Genomic DNA, 22,805 nt, shown 5'->3' with positions numbered 1-22,805 from the left:
TCTACAACATGAATACACTAGGCAAGGTAGATTCTACAACATGAAAACACTGGGCAAAGTAGATTCCACAACATGAATACACTTTGCAAAGGAGATTCTACAACATGAATACACTGGGCAAAGTAGATTCTACAACATGAATACACTGGGCAAGGTAGATTCTACAACATGAATACACTGGGCAAAGTAGATTCCACAACATGAATACACCGGGCAAAGTAGATTTACAACATGAATACACTGGGCAAGGTAGATTCTACAACATGAATGCACTGGGGCAAGGTAAATTCTACAACAAGAATGCACTGGGCAAGGTAAATTCTACAACTTGAATGCACTGGGCAAGGTAAATTCTACAACATGAATACACTGGGCAAAGTAGATTCTACAACATGAATATACTGGGCAAGGTAGATTCTACAACATGAATGCACTGGGCAAGGTAGATTCTACAACATGAATGCACTGGGAAAAGTAGATTCCACAACATGAATACACTGGGCAAAGTAGATTCTAAAACATGAATACACTGGGCAAGGTAGATTCTACAACATGAATACACTGGGCAAGGTAAATTCTACAACATGAATACACTGGGCAAGGTAGATTCTACAACATGAATACACCGGGTAAGGTAAATTCTACAACATGAATACACTGGGCAAGGTAGATTCTACAACATGAATACACTAGGCAAAGTAGATTCCACAACATGAATACTTTGGGCAAAGTAGATTCTACAACATGAATACACTGGGCAAGGTAGATTCTACAACATGAATACACTGGGCAAGGTAGATTCCACAACATGAATACACTGGGCAAGGTAGATTCCACAACATGAATACACTGGGCAAGGTAGATTCTACAATATGAATACACTTTGCAAAGTAGATTCTACAACATGAATACACTGGGCAAGGTAGATTCTACAAGATGAATACACTGGGCAAAGTAGATTCTACAACATGAATACACTGGGCAAGGTAGATTCTACAACATGAATACACTAGGCAAGGTAGATTCTACAGAATGAATACACTGGGCAAGGTAGATTCTACAACATGAATACACTAGGCAAGGTAGATTCTACAACATAAATACTCTGGGCAAGGTAGATTCTACAACATGAATACACTGGGTAAGGTAAATTCTACAACATGAATACACTGGGAAAGGTAGATTCTAAAACATGAATACACTGGGCATGGTAGATTCTACAACATGAATACAATGGGCAAGGTAGATTCTACAACATGAATACACTGGGAAAGGTAGATTCTACAACATGAATACACTGGGCAAAGTAGATTCCACAACATGAATACACTGGGCAAAGTAGATTCTACAACATGAATACACTGGGCAAAGTAGATTCTACAACATGAATACACCGGGCAATGTAGATTTACAACATGAATACACTGGGCAAGGTAGATTCTACAACATGAATGCACTGGGGCAAGGTAAATTCTACAACAAGAATGCACTGGGCAAGGTAAATTCTACAACATGAATGCACTGGGCAAGGTAAATTCTACAACATGAATACACCGGGCAAAGTAGATTCTACAACATGAATATACTGGGCAAGGTAGATTCTACAACATGAATGCACTGGGCAAGGTAGATTCTACAACATGAATACACTGGGTAAGGTAAATTCTACAACATGAATACACTGGGCAAGGTAGATTCTAAAACATGAATACACTGGGCAAGGTAGATTCTACAACATGAATACACTGGGCAAGGTAGATTCTACAACATGAATACACTGGGCAAGGTACATTCCACAGCATGAATACACTGGGCAAGGTAGATTCCACAACAAGAATACACTGGGCAAGATAGATTCTACAACATGAATGCACTGGGCAAGGTAGATTCCACAACATGAATACACTGGGCAAGGTAGATTCTACAACATGAATACACTGGGCAAAGTAGATTCCACAACATGAATACACTGGGCAAAGTAGATTCTACAACATGAATACACTGGGCAAAGTAGATTCCACAACATGAATACACTAGGCAAAGTAGATTCTACAACATGAATACACTGGGCAAGGTAGATTCTACAACATGAATACACTGGGCAAGGTAGATTCCACAACATGAATACACTGGGCAAGGTAGATTTACAACATGAATACACTGGGCAAGGTAGATTCTACAACATGAATGCACTGGGCAAGGTAGATTCTACAACATGAATGCACTGGGAAAAGTAGATTCCACAACATGAATACACTGGGCAAGGTAGATTCTAAAACATGAATACACTGGGCAAGGTAAATTCTACAACATGAATACACTGTGCAAGGTAGATTCTACAACATGAATACACTAGACAAGGTAGATTCTACAACATGAATACACTGGGTAAGGTAAATTCTACAACATGAATACACTGGGCAAGGTAGATTCTAAAACATGAATACACTAGGCAAAGTAGATTCTACAACATGAATACACTGGGCAAGGTAGATTCTACAACATGAATACACTGGGCAAGGTAGATTCTACAACATGAATACACTGGGCAAGGTAGATTCCACAGCATGAATACACTGGGCAAGGTAGATTCCACAACAAGAATACACTAGGCAAGATAGATTCTACAACATGAATGCACTGGGCAAGGTAGATTCCACAACATGAATACACTGGGCAAAGTAGATTCTACAACATGAATACACTGGGCAAAGTAGATTCCACAACATGAATACACTGGGCAAAGTAGATTCTACAACATGAATACACTGGGCAAAGTAGATTCCACAACATGAATACACTGGGCAAAGTAGATTCTACAACATGAATACACTGGGCAAGGTAGATTCTACAACATGAATACACTGGGCAAGGTAAATTCTACAACATGAATACACTGGGCAAGTTAGATTCTACAACATGAATACACTAGGCAAGGTAGATTCTACAACATGAATACACTGGGCAAGGTAGATTCTACAACATGAATACACCGGGCAAGGTAGATTTACAACATGAATACACTGGGCAAAGTAGATTCTACAACATGAATGCACTGGGCAAGGTAAATTCTACAACATGAATGCACTGGGCAAGGTAAATTCTACAACATGAATGCACTGGGCAAGGTAGATTCTACAACATGAATGCTCTAGGCAAGGTAGATTCTACAACATGAATACACTGGGCAAGGTAGATTCTACAACATGAATACACTGGGCAAGGTAGATTCTAAAACATGTATACACTTGGCAAGGTAGATTCTACAACATGAATACACTGGGCAAGGTAGATTCTACAACATGAATACACTGGGCAAGGTAGATTCTACAATATGAATACACTGGGCAAAGTAGATTCTACAACATGAATACACTGGGCAAGGTAGATTCCACAACATGAATACACTAGGCAAGGTAGATTCTACAACATGAATACACTGGGCAAGGTAGATTCTACAACATGAATACACTGTAATGATCTTAGCCTACAATCACTTTGTGCAAGTGGATGGTGATTGTAGCCGTAGCCTAAGATTGCGATCTTAAGGATTTACAGTAATTGTAGTGCTAAGATTGTTCTGTGCAAGTGGACCCTGATCATTATACACGGTCAGGTTAATTATATGAATCCTTGAGACATTGTCAAGAAGTACAATACTTCTAGATCTGCTTTGTTGGGTAAAAACAAAGGAGTCACAAGAATATTGTCTGAGAACATGTTGCAGAACTGTTCCTACTTTAGTGGTTATGTGTTTTCAGTGTTTGTTTGTTTTAGATGATGCTTAGACATCTCAGGGATATCCTGTCATGTACCGGTTAACCTCTTTTATAGCCTTGGGAATTTTGATGACTGATCATTATGTCATGCCAAGTGTAAGTGTCAGGGTCATCTTCAAGGTCATAGCACCCCCTTACAGTTTGTTTGCTGTCCAACATTCAAAGGATTTACTGTAGGTCAGTGAAACTTAGTAATGTCTTCCTGTAAAGGACACTGGGAATGTTGTTCCTAAAGTGTTTCACAAATATGCGTTTTCCTATGTATATGTGTAATTCTTTTCATGTAGTTGTTACATGTGAATGTGAGTATGCATGTATGACAAGTGGTGCCAGGTAGCACTGACCTACTTTCATGTAGTCGTTACAATGTTGTCCAATCGCCAGCAGTGGTTTATTCATAGTTTTTATTTTTATTTATCCAATCTGAATGGCTGGATGAGAGTGGAGAGCTGTGTCTTCGCATTTTGATTGGCTAGCTAAAATAAATTGACGGCACTATTTTCGGATCGGGATACCCAAGGTTGTCTAGTACAGGAAATCCCCAGCTGTCAAAACATTACCATAGTGACAATGTTTCCATCTCCGAAAGTTGGTGACCAAGAGAAAATTTGTGGAGGTGGAAGAGATGTGATATGTGGAGATATATCGAGAATTTCGGCTTCCCAGTGTACCAGATTCAGTTGCAGAATGAGAAGATGGTAACTGAAGTGAGATACCGCTTCGATATTACGGGACCAGGTGAGCCACTCCGGGAAATTCTTTACTGGGAGTTTTCAAGACTAATAAAACAGCTAATGAAACAGATAATTAATTCTTGAAAAAAAATAATAAAATAGTCATATTGTTTTTTGGTAATTTTAAAAAATAACCATCAACCACATAAGAAATGTGACGTTATTTTGAAGTGTTGATCTAGAACTGATCGATTATTTGTGTAACCCAGCGTCAAAAACATATTTTATAGTTATATTAAAATAATCGAGACTTATATTTCATATTTTAAGAAAATAAACACCTTAAATAATTTGTATCAAAAGACATACTCAATTGTAATGCATTTAACGATCAACTTTGCCGGACCGATCATCTCATGACTAAGATGTAACCACAGCAGTTGTTTCCCCTTTCAACAGTACGAGTTTATCTATATCAATATAATTCATTGATTTTGGCCTATAATTATTTGTTTCTTTTTTTTAACTTAACTTCAATTATTTAAACATACTATTTGAGGCCAATTAAGAAACTCTTTTTTTTAAAAAAATATTACCACATTTAAACTTGAATGTTTTGTTGAAGTACCTAGATCTATGTATTTATATTTTTTGATTTCTTAAAGGGAGCAGACAAAATGATGAAGATAAAGATGGTGGGCACCAATCAACCTTATTAGGTGTTTTTTTCAAAAACAATAATCTTTTTTATTTTTCAATAATGATTTACATTTATGCATCTTAAAATATATTTGGTATTTTGGATAGGATGAGATCATCTCAAATTTATTTCATATTATCATTTTTAGGTATAAACTCAATATCACAGTTAATTATTTTCAGAATTAACAGTCAATACAAAGTATTAAAGAAATGTAGAATTATGTTTGTCTCATGTATATACTTTAAACCAAAGATTTTTTAAATTATTTACCATGTTTACTGAAAAAAACACATTTCTTTAATAATGCAACTGTTATATTATCATAGCAGATAAAGAGCCCCAATATGCATAGCTAGCTTAATTTTAAAGATAATTATTCAGCATTTCTTTTGATGATAAACTGGACATATGAAAAAATAAGGTATGTAATTTTTCTGTATCATTCTCCCATTACAAGGTGTACAGTGGTTTCTTTCTTTCACACAATCTAATTGGCTGCCTGAGAGTGGAAAGCTGTGTCGCTATTTTAATCAGACACCTTAAATTATTCAAATGTGTAATGTGTAAATTTTCAGAACTTGGTAAGTAAAGAATTTATGGATGATGAAGAAACAACCAACAAGAGGTCATCTTATAACATTTACCATTCACCTCATTTCTCAACATAAGCAATGTCAAATTTTAATTTCAATGCTTTTTACAAAAAATTCATATATGATCGGGTCACTAAAATATATATTTAGTATGAGTCAGGTTAAAATTTAATTACCTATGATCAGAAATTCTTAATTTCTAATCTGATAAAATAAGAAAAAAATAAAGTTTGGATGTAACTGTAGCAGTAAAATAACAACATAATGTTACAAGGGTATTAAAATAATGTAAATATTTGTATAACTATTTGTATAACTATTTGTATAACTATTGAAATGACTTGTGATTAATCTGCCACGATTAGATCTCGGCAAAGCCTTGTTCTAATTGTGGCATATTAATCACTTGTGTGTAGATTTTTCGGTAACAACTGAACACAGTGGTTAATCCTGGCTGCTGTAACTTAAGGATGGATGTTTACATCCCAAATCCCCTGAGGTGTTACTGTTGCCTTAAGTATGGCCATGGCTTAAAATCATGCTACGACCCAGCTGCCTGTCATCGATGTGGTGGAAAATGTGAGGATAGCAGACTATGTGACAAACCTCCTTCCTGAGTACACTGCTCTTGCAATCATCCCTCATCTTCCAAAGATTGCCCTACGTGGAAGCTACAATCGAATTTCATGTATGAAGCATGAGTGTAACACATCTTTTCTGGATGCAAAGAAAATTGTTCTTGCTCAAGAAAAGTCAGGCCCAAGTTATGCTGTTTCTGTTTTAAGGCCATCTCCTGTTATCATTTCAAAGACAGTTTCATGGAATTCAGTCGGTTGCCAGACTGAATACTTATGAGCAGTCGAGGTTAGGCCTCAACAAGAGAACTCTAGTTCACAAACAATCATTCAATCACAGGCTTCTTGTGATAAACATTCATCTTTATCTCAGAAACTATCATCATCTCTATCAGCTAACTCTAACTCAGAAACTAAAGTGAAACAAGTTGCAAAAAACAAACCCAAACCAAAAACAGAATCATCCAAAAAGTATCAAAGTGGCAGAGCCTCGAAAAGAGCAGATAACCAGGTCCAGCTTATTATTAAGTATGGATCCCTTGAGGATATGGAGGTGACTGACAACAGTAATCATCGTCATCGTAGGACACACAGCTTGTTGCATTATTGTCGACCAAAGCCCTGTTATACTTAACACCAACCTCCAAGCCGCTGCAGTGCGACTTACTTTGAAGGTTGTTTTTACTTTGTGCTCACTGTATATTCTGCCTTCATCAGCTCTTCAGCTGTCTGATCTTCAAGCTCTCTATGATCAACTCCCCAAACCTTGTATAATCATGGGTGATCTAAATGGCCACAACCCACTCTGGGGTGGTACTAACACTAACACTAAAGGTAATATACTTGAAGATTTCATCTCTAATACTGGCCTATGTATATTTAATGATGACTCAAGCACTTATCAGCATCCTACAACTGGGACCTACCTACTCTTCTCTTGATTTGTCACTAACTGATTCTGACCTTCTCAATGAATTTGTGGAAGTGACCATTTCCCAACTATCATTAAAACAAATCCATCTGATATTCCACCTTCAACGATACGGAATTTTACAAAGGCTAACTGGCCTTTATTTCAAACATTATGCACAAACAAAATAAATCCTGATTGTTGCAGTGATGTGGCTGATCCTATTCAGCTTTTTTCTGATGTTTTAAATGAAATTGCCAAGAATGTATTCCAAAGTACTCTACAAATCCACATGTTCGTAAACCATGGTTCAACACTGATTGTAAACAAGCTAGGAAAGCAAGGAAAAAGGCAGAAAAATATTTCTGAAACCACCCAACTGTCCATTACTTAAATAAATTGAAAATATTAAACGCAAAAGCTTGTCGTACATTTAATCAGAATAAACGCCAATCTTGGCGAAACTATTTCGAAAAACAAATCCAGAACACCTATGTCTAAGGTTTGGAATGTGGTGCAAAGGATTAAAGGTAAAGGTTCTAAATCTAGTGTTCACCATCTTAAGGATAGTGACACATTATTACCTGCTAAATCTGATTTAGCAAATAAATTAGGAGAAACTTCAGCTAAACATTCATCCTCATCGAATTATACCCCAAAATTTCAGAAAGTTAGAAAGAAGAAAGAAAGAAAAATAATTTTAATTCTGATAATGGTGAGGATTATAATGAAATCTTTTCCATTCATAAGTTGCATACCGCCTTATGGCAAGGTCATGATACTGCTACAGGTTCTGATGATATCCATTATCAATTACTTAAACATTTAGCTGATTACTGTTTAGAGACATTTTACTTTACTTGGTAATATCTGGACAACGGGTAATATCCCCTCATCATGGCGAAATGCTGTCATAATTCCAGTACCAAAACCTGGCCATGATCATACTGCAAATTATAGACCAATATCACTTACCAGAATGGTAAATAATAGACTTATATGGTATTCAGAAACAAATAATCTTTTAACAAATATTCAATGTGGATTAAGAAAAATAGAAGTACCATTGACCACTTGGTTAGACTTTCATTTGTAAAAAATGCTATCCTTAATAAACAACATACGGTATCAATATTCTTCGTTTTAGAGAAAGCGTATTAAACGACCTGGAAACATGGAATTTTAAGAGATCTTCAAGAAATGGGATTGATAGGGCATTTGCCTAATTTTGTATCTCATTTTTTAACAGATAGACATTTCCAAGATAGACACCCAAGTAGGTATCAATAAATTACATCAAATTAAACCAGCTTTCAGTTACTCGGCCTACTTGGGTTGTCAGTCCAGAGGTTGTAATGCATCGTATTGGCCACTTTATTTATTGAAAGGTGAGGATCCTCCATTTTGTATCCCTTGTTATGAGAGAATCACAGTCAAGCTTGTCAAGGTTCTTATTAATTGTATTAATTCCCATTTAATTATTGTTTGTTAAAAGAACTAGAATTATTTAATAAATTTTGAACCATATGTTTTGTAATTAATCAATGATCTTTTTAGATTTTGTAGAAGGAAATAAGTTAAGTTGGATTGTTAGTGGCTGTACCCTTGATTGGGGTTGAAGTAATGTAAAATGATTGTCCCCCAGAGAGGGTATGTAAGACCACGTCATTCAAAGTAATATTTTTTTGCCACATTTTTAACCGTAGAATATGTGTTCATTTAACTTGGCTAAATGTGACAATAATTGCCAAAACCTAAAGGGATGATGTAAATCCGGCTTGGGTCCATGCAGGTAGCAAAGGTACTGTAAGACCCCATGGACCCTAACATGTTGATCCACCTTCAGCTACTGGCGATCTATAGCCCTTTTTTATTATGTATTGTTACATATAATGATATCTTTTTATGGTTGTATGCTAATTTTAAATATTCATCTGTGATATCCTTACTGTCCATCGATGACAGGTTTTTATAGAATCTCAATATATGTATTCTCATCACAACATGGCTGAAATATTGCCGATGTGACGTTAAATATTAACTCACTCACTCTCTATGTGATTCGCTGAAATTGATGGTCTGTGTCATTATACAGGAAGTGCATATAACTTTCTTATTAATGTAGATACAGGCATGGAACTTTCGGTTTTATGTTTTCTTACATTAGAAATTAATGTGTGGGTATAGCATCTATCTTTATTTGTGGAAGGTGATATGTCCTCACATTAATTATAGATGTAGACAGCCTGCCTGCACCAAGTCTTCAAGAAGGATGGGCCGGGAATCAGTTAGTACATGTTTACCCATTTCTTTGTCATGTTCTCAGTAGCCATTGGAAAGTGTAAGAAATGTCCTGTGTTGAAAGCATTACAAGACATTTATCAGCCAGGATAAAAGCACAGCCATTTAATTCTGATGTTGTTGTTTATTTTGACATCCTTAACATAATCCCAGGGAAGCTTTCAACTGATGGTATTTACACCGTCTTAGATGAACTTAGTAAGCGAGGTAAGGAATATAAGTATGGAGAATAATTGACTGTGACTGTACAACCTCAGGCATGTTGGCTGTATGTTATCATTAGGGGTGTCATGTTACATGTAGCTGTTAATACATACTGCATTACTTCAGGCAGGATGTTTTGCTCAACAACAGGTTGTAGATATCAGCCAGTTTGTGTATAACATGCACAACTGGTTGATTTAGACTTGTTCTCATATATGGATCAGTATTATGTGTCATGCAGTAATGTGCACACCAGCAGCAAACATTCTGGGTTGTCGCAACAAGCAGTAGATTTGACTTTTTGTGCATCAATGCACAACTAAAACATGATTGTATGGGTTTATCACATATCATATTGTGAGGTGTAAACTGACGTTGCACTGATGCTCCAGTGAATCATGGCACCCCATGTTATCATCATTTATCACAATTTTGATATATTTCATTTAAAACCAGAAAGATTTGTATGAGGTGTCAAATGAGTAAGGGTGTAATGAGGTATCAAAGGATTAATTAAACCTCAGCATCTACTTATTCCAAAAGGCTTGAAGACATATATAATATTAATAAGTAATACATGACCTAATTATGTCACAATGGAATTACTTCTCTGCACATGGCACCAAAGTTACTATTACCAGTATGGTGAATCTTGATTCAACCTGTCTCCCAAACCAATTTAATCATTGTAGTGTCCTTTGTTTTCGTTAAAAAAAAGACCACATATGCAGAGTCACACATAAGGCAATGTATCTATGTATCCTCAAGAACAACTATGCTTATTAGAAAGCAACTATGTAACTTTTCATCACAAATCTTTTGAACAATATGTTTGTTTTGTGACCAATAGAATATTTTAACATTCATTTCCTTCTGTATATTCTATCAGTAAAATCTTCCTATGCTATGATATGTTACTATGGTTTTGTGAGTATATAGCACTCTGTAAAGAAGTTTGATTGTCTGCTATATTCTCTCTGTACAGGTCATATAGAATGGAAAGACAAAGCACGGAAACAGTGTTTAATAATGTGGAGGACACCAGAGGAGTGGGGAAAGCTTATCTATAGATGGGTAGGTGACGCCCATTTGTGTATGATGGCATGAAGTAATACCTTGTCCATGATGGTGAATAGATGGTATGGCACTCATGCTTTCTTAGTCTGTTTATATAATAAGTCTGGGATGAAAACATGGGGATGATAGTGTGTCAAATGCTTTCCCATACTAGATCAGAGCCTGGCCATGTTCACTGGTGTTGGCTGCAACATTCACCACCAACACAGACAGTGCAAGGTGGTAGGTTGAGCAACACAGACAGTGCAAGGTGGTAGGTTGAGCAACACAGACAGTGCAAGGTGGTAGGTTGAGCAACACAGACAGTGCAAGGTGGTAGGTTGAGCAACACAGACAGTGCAAGGTGGTAGGTTCAGCAACACAGACAGTGCAAGGTGGTAGGTTCAGCAACACAGACAGTGCAAGGTGGTAGGTTGAGCAACACAGACAGTGCAAGGTGGTAGGTTCAGCAACACAGACAGTGCAAGGTGGTAGGTTCAGCAACACAGACAGTGCAAGGTGGTAGGTTGAGCAACACAGACAGTGCAAGGTGGTAGGTTCAGCAACACAGACAGTGCAAGGTGGTAGGTTCAGCAATACAGACAGTGCAAGGTGGTAGGTTGAGCAACACAGACAGTGCAAGGTGGTAGGTTCAGCAACACAGACAGTGCAAGGTGGTAGGTTCAGCAACACAGACAGTGCAAGGTGGTAGGTATAGCAACACAGACAGTGCAAGATGGTGGTTATAGCAACACAGACAGTGCATGGTGGTAGGTGCAGCAACACAGACAGTGCAAGGTGGGAGTTATAGCAACACAGACAGTGCAAGGTGGGAGTTATAGCAACACAGACAGGTTGGTGGGAGTTAAAGCAACACAGACAGTGCAAGGTGGGAGTTATAGCAACACAGACAGTGCATGGTGGTAGGTGCAGCAACACAGACAGTGCATGGTGGGAGTTATAGCAACACAGACAGTGCGAGGTGGTGGTTATAGCAACACAGACAGGTTGGTGGGAGTTATAGCAACACAGACAGTGAATTATGGTGGCTGTAGAAACAGAGACAGTGCATGGTGGTAGGTGCAGCAACACAGACAGTGCATGGTGGGAGTTATAGCAACACAGACAGGTTGGTGGGAGTTATAGCAACACAGACAGTGCATGGTGGGAGTTATAGCAACACAGACAGGTTGGTGGGAGTTATAGCAACACAGACAGTGCAAGGTGGTAGGTGTAGCAACACAGACAGTGAATTATGGTGGCTGTAGCAACACAGACAGTGCATCATGGTAGGTGTAGCAACACAGACAGTGCATCATGGTAGGTGTAGCAACACAGACAGTGCATCATGGTAGGTGTAGCAACACAGACAGTGCATCATGGTAGGTGTAGCAATACAGACAGTGCAAGGTCGGAGTTATAGCAACACAGACAGTGCAAGGTGGTAGGTGTAGCAACACAGACAGTGCATCATGGTAGGTGTAGCAACACCGACAGTGCAAGGTCGGAGTTATAGCAACACAGACAGTGCAAGGAGGTGGTTATAGCAACACAGACAGGTTGGTGGGAGTTATAGCAACACAGACAGTGCAAGGTGGTAGGTGTAGCAACACAGACAGTGCAAGGTGGGAGTTATAGCAACACAGACAGTGCAAGGAGGTGGTTATAGCAACACAGACAGCGCATGGTGGTAGGTGCAGCAACACAGACAGTGCAAGGTGGGAGTTATAGCAACACAGACAGTGCAAGGTGGTAGGTGTAGCAACACAGACAGTGCAAGGTGGGAGTTATAGCAACACAGACAGTGCAAGGAGGTGGTTATAGCAACACAGACAGGTTGGTGGGAGTTATAGCAACACAGACAGTGAATTATGGTAGCTGTAGCAACACAGACAATGCATCATGGTAGTTGTAGCAACACAGACAGTGCAAGGAGGTGGTTATAGCAACACAGACAGCGCATGGTGGTAGGTGCAGCAACACAGACAGTGCAAGGTGGGAGTTATAGCAACACAGACAGTGCATGGTGGTAGGTGCAGCAACACAGACAGTGCAAGTGGGAGTTATAGCAACACAGACAGTGCAAGGAGGTGGTTATAGAAACACAGACAGGTTGGTTGGAGTTATAGCAACACAGACAGTGAATTATGGTAGCTGTAGCAACACAGACAGTGCAAGGTGGTAGGTGTAGAAACACAGACAGTGCAAGGTGGGAGTTATAGCAACACAGACAGTGCAAGGAGGTGGTTATAGCAACACAGACAGGTTGGTTGGAGTTATAGCAACACAGACAGTGAATTATGGTAGCTGTAGCAACACAGACAGTGCAAGGTGGTAGGTGTAGCAACACAGACAGTGCAAGGTGGTAGCTGTAGCAACACAGACAGTGCAAGGTGGTAGGTGTAGCAACACAGACAGTGCAAGGTGGTAGCTGTAGCAACACAGACAGTGCAAGGTGGTAGCTGTAGCAACACAGACAGTGCAAGGTGGTAGCTGAAGCAACACAGACAGAGCTTCATGGTAGGTGTAACAACACAGACAGAGCATCATGGTAGCTGTAGCAACACAGACAGTGCAAGGTGGTAGATTCAGCAACACAGACAGTGCATCATGGTAGCTGAAGCAACACAGACAGAGCATCATGGTAGGTGTAGCAACACAGACAGTGCAAGGTGGTAGGTGTAGCAACACAGACAGTGCAAGGTGGTAGGTGTAGCAACACAGACAGAGCATCATGGTAGGTGTAGAAACACAGACAGTGCAAGGTGGTAGCTGTAGCAACACAGACAGTGCAAGGTGGTAGCTGTAGCAACACAGACAGTGCAAGGTGGTAGCTGTAGCAACACAGACAGTGCAAGGTGGTAGCTGTAGCAACACAGACAGTGCAAGGTGGTAGGTGTAGCAACACAGACAGAGCATCATGGTAGGTGTAGCAACACAGACAGTGCAAGGTGGTAGCTGTAGCAACACAGACAGTGCAAGGTGGTAGCTGTAGCAACACAGACAGTGCAAGGTGGTAGCTGTAGCAACACAGACAGTGCAAGGTGGTAGCTGTAGCAACACAGACAGTGCAAAGTGGTAGCTGTAGCAACACAGACAGTGCAAGGTGGTAGCTGAAGCAACACAGACAGAGCTTCATTGTAGGTGTAGCAACACAGACAGTGCAAGGTGGTAGATTCAGCAACACAGACAGTGCATCATGGTAGGTGTAGCAACACAGACAGAGCATCATGGTAGGTGTAGCAACACAGACAGTGCAAGATGGTGGTTATAGCAACACAGACAGTGCATGGTGGTAGGTGCAGCAACACAGACAGTGCAAGGTGGGAGTTATAGCAACACAGACAGTGCAAGGTGGGAGTTATAGCAACACAGACAGGTTGGTGGGAGTTAAAGCAACACAGACAGTGCAAGGTGGGAGTTATAGCAACACAGACAGTGCATGGTGGTAGGTGCAGCAACACAGACAGTGCATGGTGGGAGTTATAGCAACACAGACAGTGCGAGGTGGGAGTTAAAGCAACACAGACAGTGCAAGGTGGTGGTTATAGCAACACAGACAGGTTGGTGGGAGTTATAGCAACACAGACAGTGAATTATGGTGGCTGTAGAAACAGAGACAGTGCATGGTGGTAGGTGCAGCAACACAGACAGTGCATGGTGGGAGTTATAGCAACACAGACAGGTTGGTGGGAGTTATAGCAACACAGACAGTGCATGGTGGGAGTTATAGCAACACAGACAGGTTGGTGGGAGTTATAGCAACACAGACAGTGCAAGGTGGTAGGTGTAGCAACACAGACAGTGAATTATGGTGGCTGTAGCAACACAGACAGTGCATCATGGTAGGTGTAGCAACACAGACAGTGCATCATGGTAGGTGTAGCAACACAGACAGTGCATCATGGTAGGTGTAGCAACACAGACAGTGCATCATGGTAGGTGTAGCAATACAGACAGTGCAAGGTCGGAGTTATAGCAACACAGACAGTGCAAGGTGGTAGGTGTAGCAACACAGACAGTGTACATGGTAGGTGTAGCAACACCGACAGTGCAAGGTCGGAGTTATAGCAACACAGACAGTGCAAGGAGGTGGTTATAGCAACACAGACAGGTTGGTGGGAGTTATAGCAACACAGACAGTGCAAGGTGGTAGGTGTAGCAACACAGACAGTGCAAGGTGGGAGTTATAGCAACACAGACAGTGCAAGGAGGTGGTTATAGCAACACAGACAGCGCATGGTGGTAGGTGCAGCAACACAGACAGTGCAAGGTGGGAGTTATAGCAACACAGACAGTGCAAGGTGGTAGGTGTAGCAACACAGACAGTGCAAGGTGGGAGTTATAGCAACACAGACAGTGCAAGGAGGTGGTTATAGCAACACAGACAGGTTGGTGGGAGTTATAGCAACACAGACAGTGAATTATGGTAGCTGTAGCAACACAGACAATGCATCATGGTAGTTGTAGCAACACAGACAGTGCAAGGAGGTGGTTATAGCAACACAGACAGCGCATGGTGGTAGGTGCAGCAACACAGACAGTGCAAGGTGGGAGTTATAGCAACACGGACAGCGCATGGTGGTAGGTGCAGCAACACAGACAGTGCAAGTGGGAGTTATAGCAACACAGACAGTGCAAGGAGGTGGTTATAGAAACACAGACAGGTTGGTTGGAGTTATAGCAACACAGACAGTGAATTATGGTAGCTGTAGCAACACAGACAGTGCAAGGTGGTAGGTGTAGAAACACAGACAGTGCAAGGTGGGAGTTATAGCAACACAGACAGTGCAAGGAGGTGGTTATAGCAACACAGACAGGTTGGTTGGAGTTATAGCAACACAGACAGTGAATTATGGTAGCTGTAGCAACACAGACAGTGCAAGGTGGTAGGTGTAGCAACACAGACAGTGCAAGGTGGTAGCTGTAGCAACACAGACAGTGCAAGGTGGTAGGTGTAGCAACACAGACAGTGCAAGGTGGTAGCTGTAGCAACACAGACAGTGCAAGGTGGTAGCTGTAGCAACACAGACAGTGCAAGGTGGTAGCTGAAGCAACACAGACAGAGCTTCATGGTAGGTGTAACAACACAGACAGAGCATCATGGTAGCTGTAGCAACACAGACAGTGCAAGGTGGTAGATTCAGCAACACAGACAGTGCATCATGGTAGCTGAAGCAACACAGACAGAGCATCATGGTAGGTGTAGCAACACAGACAGTGCAAGGTGGTAGGTGTAGCAACACAGACAGTGCAAGGTGGTAGGTGTAGCAACACAGACAGAGCATCATGGTAGGTGTAGAAACACAGACAGTGCAAGGTGGTAGCTGTAGCAACACAGACAGTGCAAGGTGGTAGCTGTAGCAACACAGACAGTGCAAGGTGGTAGCTGTAGCAACACAGACAGTGCAAGGTGGTAGCTGTAGCAACACAGACAGTGCAAGGTGGTAGGTGTAGCAACACAGACAGAGCATCATGGTAGGTGTAGCAACACAGACAGTGCAAGGTGGTAGCTGTAGCAACACAGACAGTGCAAGGTGGTAGCTGTAGCAACACAGACAGTGCAAGGTGGTAGCTGTAGCAACACAGACAGTGCAAGGTGGTAGCTGTAGCAACACAGACAGTGCAAAGTGGTAGCTGTAGCAACACAGACAGTGCAAGGTGGTAGCTGAAGCAACACAGACAGAGCTTCATTGTAGGTGTAGCAACACAGACAGTGCAAGGTGGTAGATTCAGCAACACAGACAGTGCATCATGGTAGGTGTAGCAACACAGACAGAGCATCATGGTAGGTGTAGCAACACAGACAGTGCAAGGTGGTAGCTGTAGCAACACAGACAGAGCATCATGGTAGGTGTAGCAACACAGACAGTGCAAGGTGGTAGCTGTAGCAACACAGACAGTGCAAGGTGGTAGCTGTAGCAACACAGACAGTGCAAGGTGGTAGCTGTAGCAACACAGACAGTGCAAGGTGGTAGCTGTAGCAACACAGACAGTGCAAGGTGGTAGCTGAAGCAACACAGACTTTGCATCATGGTAGCTGAAGCAACACAGACAGTGCAACGTGGTAGCTGTAGCAACACAGACAGTGCAAGGTGGTAGGTGTAGCAACACAGACAGTGCAAGGTGGTAGGTGTAGCAACACAGACAGTGCAAGGTGGTAGGTGTAGCAACACAGACAGAGCATCATGGTAGGTGTAGCAACACAGACAGTGCAAGGTGGTAGCTGTAGCAACACAGACAGTGCAAGGTGGTAGCTGTAGCAACACAGACAGTGCAAGGTGGTAGCTGTAGCAACACAGACAGTGCAAGGTGGTAGCTGTAGCAACACAGACAGTGCAAAGTGGTAGCTGTAGCAACACAGACAGTGCAAGGTGGTAGCTGTAGCAACACAGACAGTGCAAGGTGGTAGCTGTAGCAACACAGACAGAGCTTCATGGTCGGTGTAGCAACACAGACAGTGCAAGGTGGTAGCTGTAGCAACACAGACAGTGCATCATGGTTGGTGTAGCAACACAGACAGAGCATCATGGTAGGTGTAGCAACACAGACATTGCAAGGTGGTAGCTGTAGTAACACAGACAGTGCAAGGTGGTAGCTGTAGCAACACAGACAGTGCAAGGTGGTAGCTGTAGCAACACAGACAGTGCAAGGTGGTAGGTGTAGCAACACAGACAGAGCATCATGGTAGGTGTAGCAACACAGACAGTGCAAGGTGGTAGCTGTAGCAACACAGACAGTGCAAGGTGGTAGATTCAGCAACACAGACAGTGCATCATGGTAGCTGAAGCAACACAGACAGTGCAAGGTGGGAATTATAGCAACACAGACAGTGCAAGGTGGGAATTATAGCAACACAGACAGTGCAAAGAGGTGGTTATAGCAACACAGACAGTGACTGGTGGTAGTTATAGAAACAGAGAGTGCATGATCATAGTTTCTCAAATAATAATATTAATATATTTTTTGTCTTTTTTTCTATTTTGGCAGATATGCGACCGAAGTATGACAAATACAGTGTGCACATTTTATGAACTAAGTGAGGGTGATGATAGCTCATCACAAGGTAAGTAGATTCATCTCTCAATGGTGCTTAGAGGTCCTGTTTTAAACCTTAGTAGATACACTGTTAGTAAAACCAACCACAGCTTCGAATATGTGAGAGAACTCAGTGGATAGATTTACAGTCCTGTCACTTTGTTTTGCATTAGAGCATTACAGATGATTTATCATGATAGAGGAATGGATACATTTTTGGAAACAGGATTTTCTGTTTTCAAACTAGAGTCCTAGTACAGCTGCAAGTACCAGTAGGAACAACTGTTGTGCAAACTTTTGCAAAAGTGTGTCACATAGATAGTCTTGTATTATAACGTGGCTCTTGTAAAGTGAGGTATCCTACAGCCTTGTATAGTGACATGGCTCTTGTAAAGTGATGAATCATTTTGACAGCCTTGTACCATGATATGGCTCTTGTAAAGTGATGAATTATATAGACAGCCTTGTACCATGATATGGCTCTTGTAAAGTGTTGAATTATATAGACAGCCTTGTACCATGATATGGCTCTTGTAAAGTGTTGAATTATATAGACAGCCTTGTACCATGATATTGCTCTTGTAAAGTGTTGAATTATATAGACAGCCTTGTACCATGATATGGCTCTTGTAAAGTGTTGAATTATATAGACAGCCTTGTACCATGATATGGCTCTTGTAAAGTGTTGAATTATATAGACAGCCTTGTACCATGATATGGCTCTTGTAAAGTGTTGAATTATATAGACAGCCTCGTACCATGATATGGCTCTTGTAAAGTGATGAATCGCCTTGTACCATGATATGGCTCTTTTACCATGATATGGCTCTTGTAAAGTGATGAATCATATTGACAGCCTTGTACAGAGCTCCAGATAAGCTGCGTATCTGCGTGAAATACGCATCAGAAATGCAGAAATACGCAGTAAAATATAATCCAAGCGTATCAAATACGCAACGAACATTACAGATACGCTACAAAAATAAAATTTGTGCGTATCATCAAAATATTGTGAAGTAACCCTGCGTATTCGATTAGCAAATCAGCAACTTATTTTGAAATTATAAACAGGCATTCTGACAACCTTGCCAAACTCCACGTTGACAGTTACATCATGATCATTTGCCATCACACTTTCGTGTGGAAGTATCGTGGTATTTTTTAGTCCTATAAAGCTCTCAAACCCACACGACACCAGTTTGCAGGGACTAGATGAATAGTGTTTTTAAATATTTAACTGAAATACCCACATGTGTAAAAACTAGTGGGTAACAGAAATTTGAATACGCAGATAGAATTACTGATACCCAATGATTTTAAAATGCATGGGTAAAATACCTACAACACCAAAAGCTTATCTGGAGCTCTGCTTGTACCATGATATGGCTCTTGTAAAGTGATGAATCATATTGACAACATTGTATTATGATATGGCTTTTGCAAAGTGATGTATATACATGCTGTAGTATAATGTTTACAATAAAAGCCTATATAATTACATGTATATTTCCAGTTTAAGTCTGCAATCATTATTGATTGAATGTATTTCTATCTGGCCGCAGAGTTCCATGGTTTGGAGAACTGGTTGCTACTACGGGCGCTGAAGACCCTACAAAGTCAAGGCAAGGCAGAGCTTATTGATGGCAGTGAGGGGGTCAAGTTCTTTTAGAGCTTGCCTCACAAGGCTCAACAGCAACACAGCATTCTTCAAGCAATGTTGATAATAACTTGATAGGAACATAGATGTCGGGCTATGTCCCTTTCTACACAAGTTGACAGTTAAGACATGTGTACTAATTGACCTATGAACAAGTACTTTTGCTTACATGATCCCACTGTGTTGATCATCAAGTCCTAGCATGCTTCATGGTACAAGTTGTAGTGATACAGACTGTGCCTGTGGCTACAACAGAGCTGGATGTGGGGAAACAGTGAGTTTGCTTCATAACATCATGCCTAACAATGATGACTTTGCATTCTAATGAAAGCTCTGAAACCAAGGTCATTAGACAACTGTCTCATTGCAGTACACTGTTGTAAACCTGTTTGATATTGCTTATCTAATTTGAACACCAGCATTTGTCCAGTTGTGTCACACTTAAATCTTGTGAGATTTGTTAGTTTATTTGAGATATTATTTCAGTTCCTGTAAACAACTGCCTACAGATAACCATCTACTGTACACCAGTTGGTAGGATCATAAGGTCTCCTTTCCTTTCAAATGATATTTATTATGTAAAACTAAAAGAGAATGCCCCTTGGTTCAAGCAATGGCTGTTGTTGTCACAAGCAGATGGCCAAGGGAGAACATGCTGCCAGGTGTTCAGGGCCTACACCATGTAGCAGCATGTCATGTTGTGGAGTGGGGATAGGGTAGACTATCCTCCTTCAGGGCCTACACCATGTAGCAGCATGTCATGTTGTGGAGTGGGGATAGGGTAGACTATCCTCCTTCAGGGCCTACACCATGTAGCAGCATGTCATGTTGTGGAGTGGGGATAGGGTAGACTATCCTCCTTCAGGGCCTACACCATGTAGCAGCATGTAATGTTGTGGAGTGAGGATAGGGTAGACTATCCTCCTTCAGGGCCTACACCATGTAGCAGCATGTCATGTTGTGGAGTGGGGATAGGGTAGACTATCCTCCTTCAGGGCCTACACCATGTAGCAGCAGGGGTAAACTATCCTCCTTCAGGGCCTACACCATGTAGCAGCAGGGGTAAACTATCCTCCTTCAGGGCCTACACCATGTAGCAGCAGGGGTAAACTATCCTCCTTCATGACCTGCTGTGAGGGAGCGGCCAGCTCTAGCCACCTTGCTTCATGTCACCACATGGAATGCATGTGTTGCATTGTACAGGAGGTTTAAGGGCCAAGTCCATTATGTAATGCAACCAACTCACATCTGTATTCTTGTGTATGTGCCCTTGTGTAACAACAACAAAATCTGAAACAATTTGGGGTATCTTTGAATTTGGAAAACAGGAACATGAAAATGTAACAAAGATTTGTTAATTGTTATAATAGAGACTAACTTTAACCTGTGTAACGAAGAATACACAGTGCTGTGGTAGTTCTTAACACTCTCCAACACTTGTGTGTACAGAAATACAACAGGAGTTACCTCCCCTCTTACCAACTGGGCTCACTGGCAACAGGAGACTGCGGTGTTGTGTTATGTTCAATTACTTGATCTAGGCTGCCCACTGTTAAGAGAGGATAGTACTTAAACATGTATAAGTCATAGGTCATAATGGACATGTGACAGTTCAGTACTGTAATAAACTTAAAGTCTTCTGCTAGCAAAAAAAATGTGAGGGTAAGCCAAACATTGCTTATCGCTGTGGTAGTATCTCTCTCTCATGCCATTGTACTGTTTCAATGTTACTTATGACACGGCTAAGTCTCCCAGTTTGCATGTCATACACTTGGGGTACTCAGCCCTATCATATGTACCTGTATTGTTTGCACAAAATCAGGATGAAAGGGAATTCACATGATCCAGTCACAATATCTTATTTGACAGGGGTCTTTATCTGTGTTGATAGGGTTACAATTTCTCTTCTGCATCATGTCAAAAGTCCAATCAATGAATTATTTGACACATTTGTGTTCTCAAAAATCCGATGCAAAGTTTCACATACCCGGTAGTCTGGTTATGAGTCAACGCAAAGGCTGCAAGAGAATGACAAGGTATTTTGTTGGGCAATGCCTTTGTTGAATGTTTTATGAATATTAAAACATTATCTTTATTTGAAGCCGTAACTAAATTATCACAACAAGAAAGTGCTGCTATGCATATTTGTGAGAGTTGTGACACTTGGTTCTCATTCTGTTTGAACGATATCCAAGTGCTGTTATACAAACTTGTGTTGTCAAAATACCAGCATGTTAAGATGTATCATCTTAGTAATATCATATTATCTTGAAAAATGTACAAGTATATTTTAAGAGTATATGAAATGAACTATTGCAATAAAGGTTTAATTCAAACAACACGTTGAAGTTGTTGAAGAAAATTTGTAAGTTAAATTATTTTGGAAATCAAACATATCTTCATGGAGAATTTTGAACTCTTTAATTATTGCTATATGTATCTCTGCAGATAAGTGTGTGCTCCATGTGCTATCCTCAAAGGAGACAATTAGTTCCATCCAATCAGATGTATTGTCTTGCACAGATCTCAGTAACAAATCAGATGTTATCAACTTAGGGCGGTCTCAGTAACCAATCAAATGTACCATCTTAGAAGCGTCTTGGTAACCCAGCAAATGGCTCATCATAGAGAAATCTCAATAAGCAATCAGATGTAACATCTTATAGAAATCTCAATAAGCAATCAGATGTAACATCTTATAGAAATCTCAATGAGCAATCAGATGTAACATCTTATTTCTAAGAAATCTCAATAAGCAATCAGATGTAACATCTTAAAGCAATCTCAATAACCAATCATATACTCACACGCAAGAGAAACACAAGTGGTTTTAAGCAAATAGGTAACAAACACGGAACCATAAATTGATACGAGTTTTAGCATGTAGTGAAGCCTGATAGTGCAATAAATTTTTTTGGTTGCATTTTGGAAGCCCCGAGTAAAAACGCAACATAAAAAACGAATCGCCAAAACGCACCATTTCAATGCCACGCTTAACTCAAATTCAGAGAAACCAGGCTATCGGACGTTTGGAAGCTGGAGAGTCTGTCCAAGGTGTTGCCCGTCATTTCAACATTTATTGTAAGTTTATCATTTATGTTAAAATGTTGTTTATGCAGAGACAGTACGCACATGCCCATCTATTTATAGCATTTATATACATCACCTCCGGTTTCCCACACTGCGCATGTGTGACAGTAATCCTTTGTCTCTGCCTAGCTTGCACTTTTGCTTCATACTTTGTCAGCGCACGTTTTATATCAATTTTTCCTCTAATCGGAACTTTAAAGTGGCCAACACGATGTCATCATCTCA

General features: G+C 40.5%; 1 protein-coding gene across 1 annotated transcript in view; it reads left to right on the top strand.

Moving 5' to 3' along the window:
- LOC124121616 (vacuolar protein-sorting-associated protein 25-like) overlaps positions 1-21,852 on the top strand; it is a 74,768-nt gene extending 52,916 nt beyond the window's left edge. The window contains exons 3-6 of the mRNA XM_048382527.1: positions 9,689-9,742; positions 10,725-10,813; positions 17,786-17,861; positions 19,396-21,852. Of these exons, the coding sequence (XP_048238484.1) occupies positions 9,689-9,742; positions 10,725-10,813; positions 17,786-17,861; positions 19,396-19,502 (326 nt within the window). The 3' untranslated portion in view covers positions 19,503-21,852. The remainder of the gene's footprint in view (positions 1-9,688; positions 9,743-10,724; positions 10,814-17,785; positions 17,862-19,395) is intronic.
- Positions 21,853-22,805: the final 953 nt, after the last annotated feature.

This window comes from Haliotis rufescens, unplaced genomic scaffold, assembly GCF_023055435.1.
Source record: "Haliotis rufescens isolate VD_foot unplaced genomic scaffold, xgHalRufe1.0.p SCAF_4, whole genome shotgun sequence".
Taxonomy (NCBI): Eukaryota; Metazoa; Mollusca; class Gastropoda; order Lepetellida; family Haliotidae; genus Haliotis; species Haliotis rufescens.
This window is presented reverse-complemented; position numbering and strand designations above follow the sequence as displayed.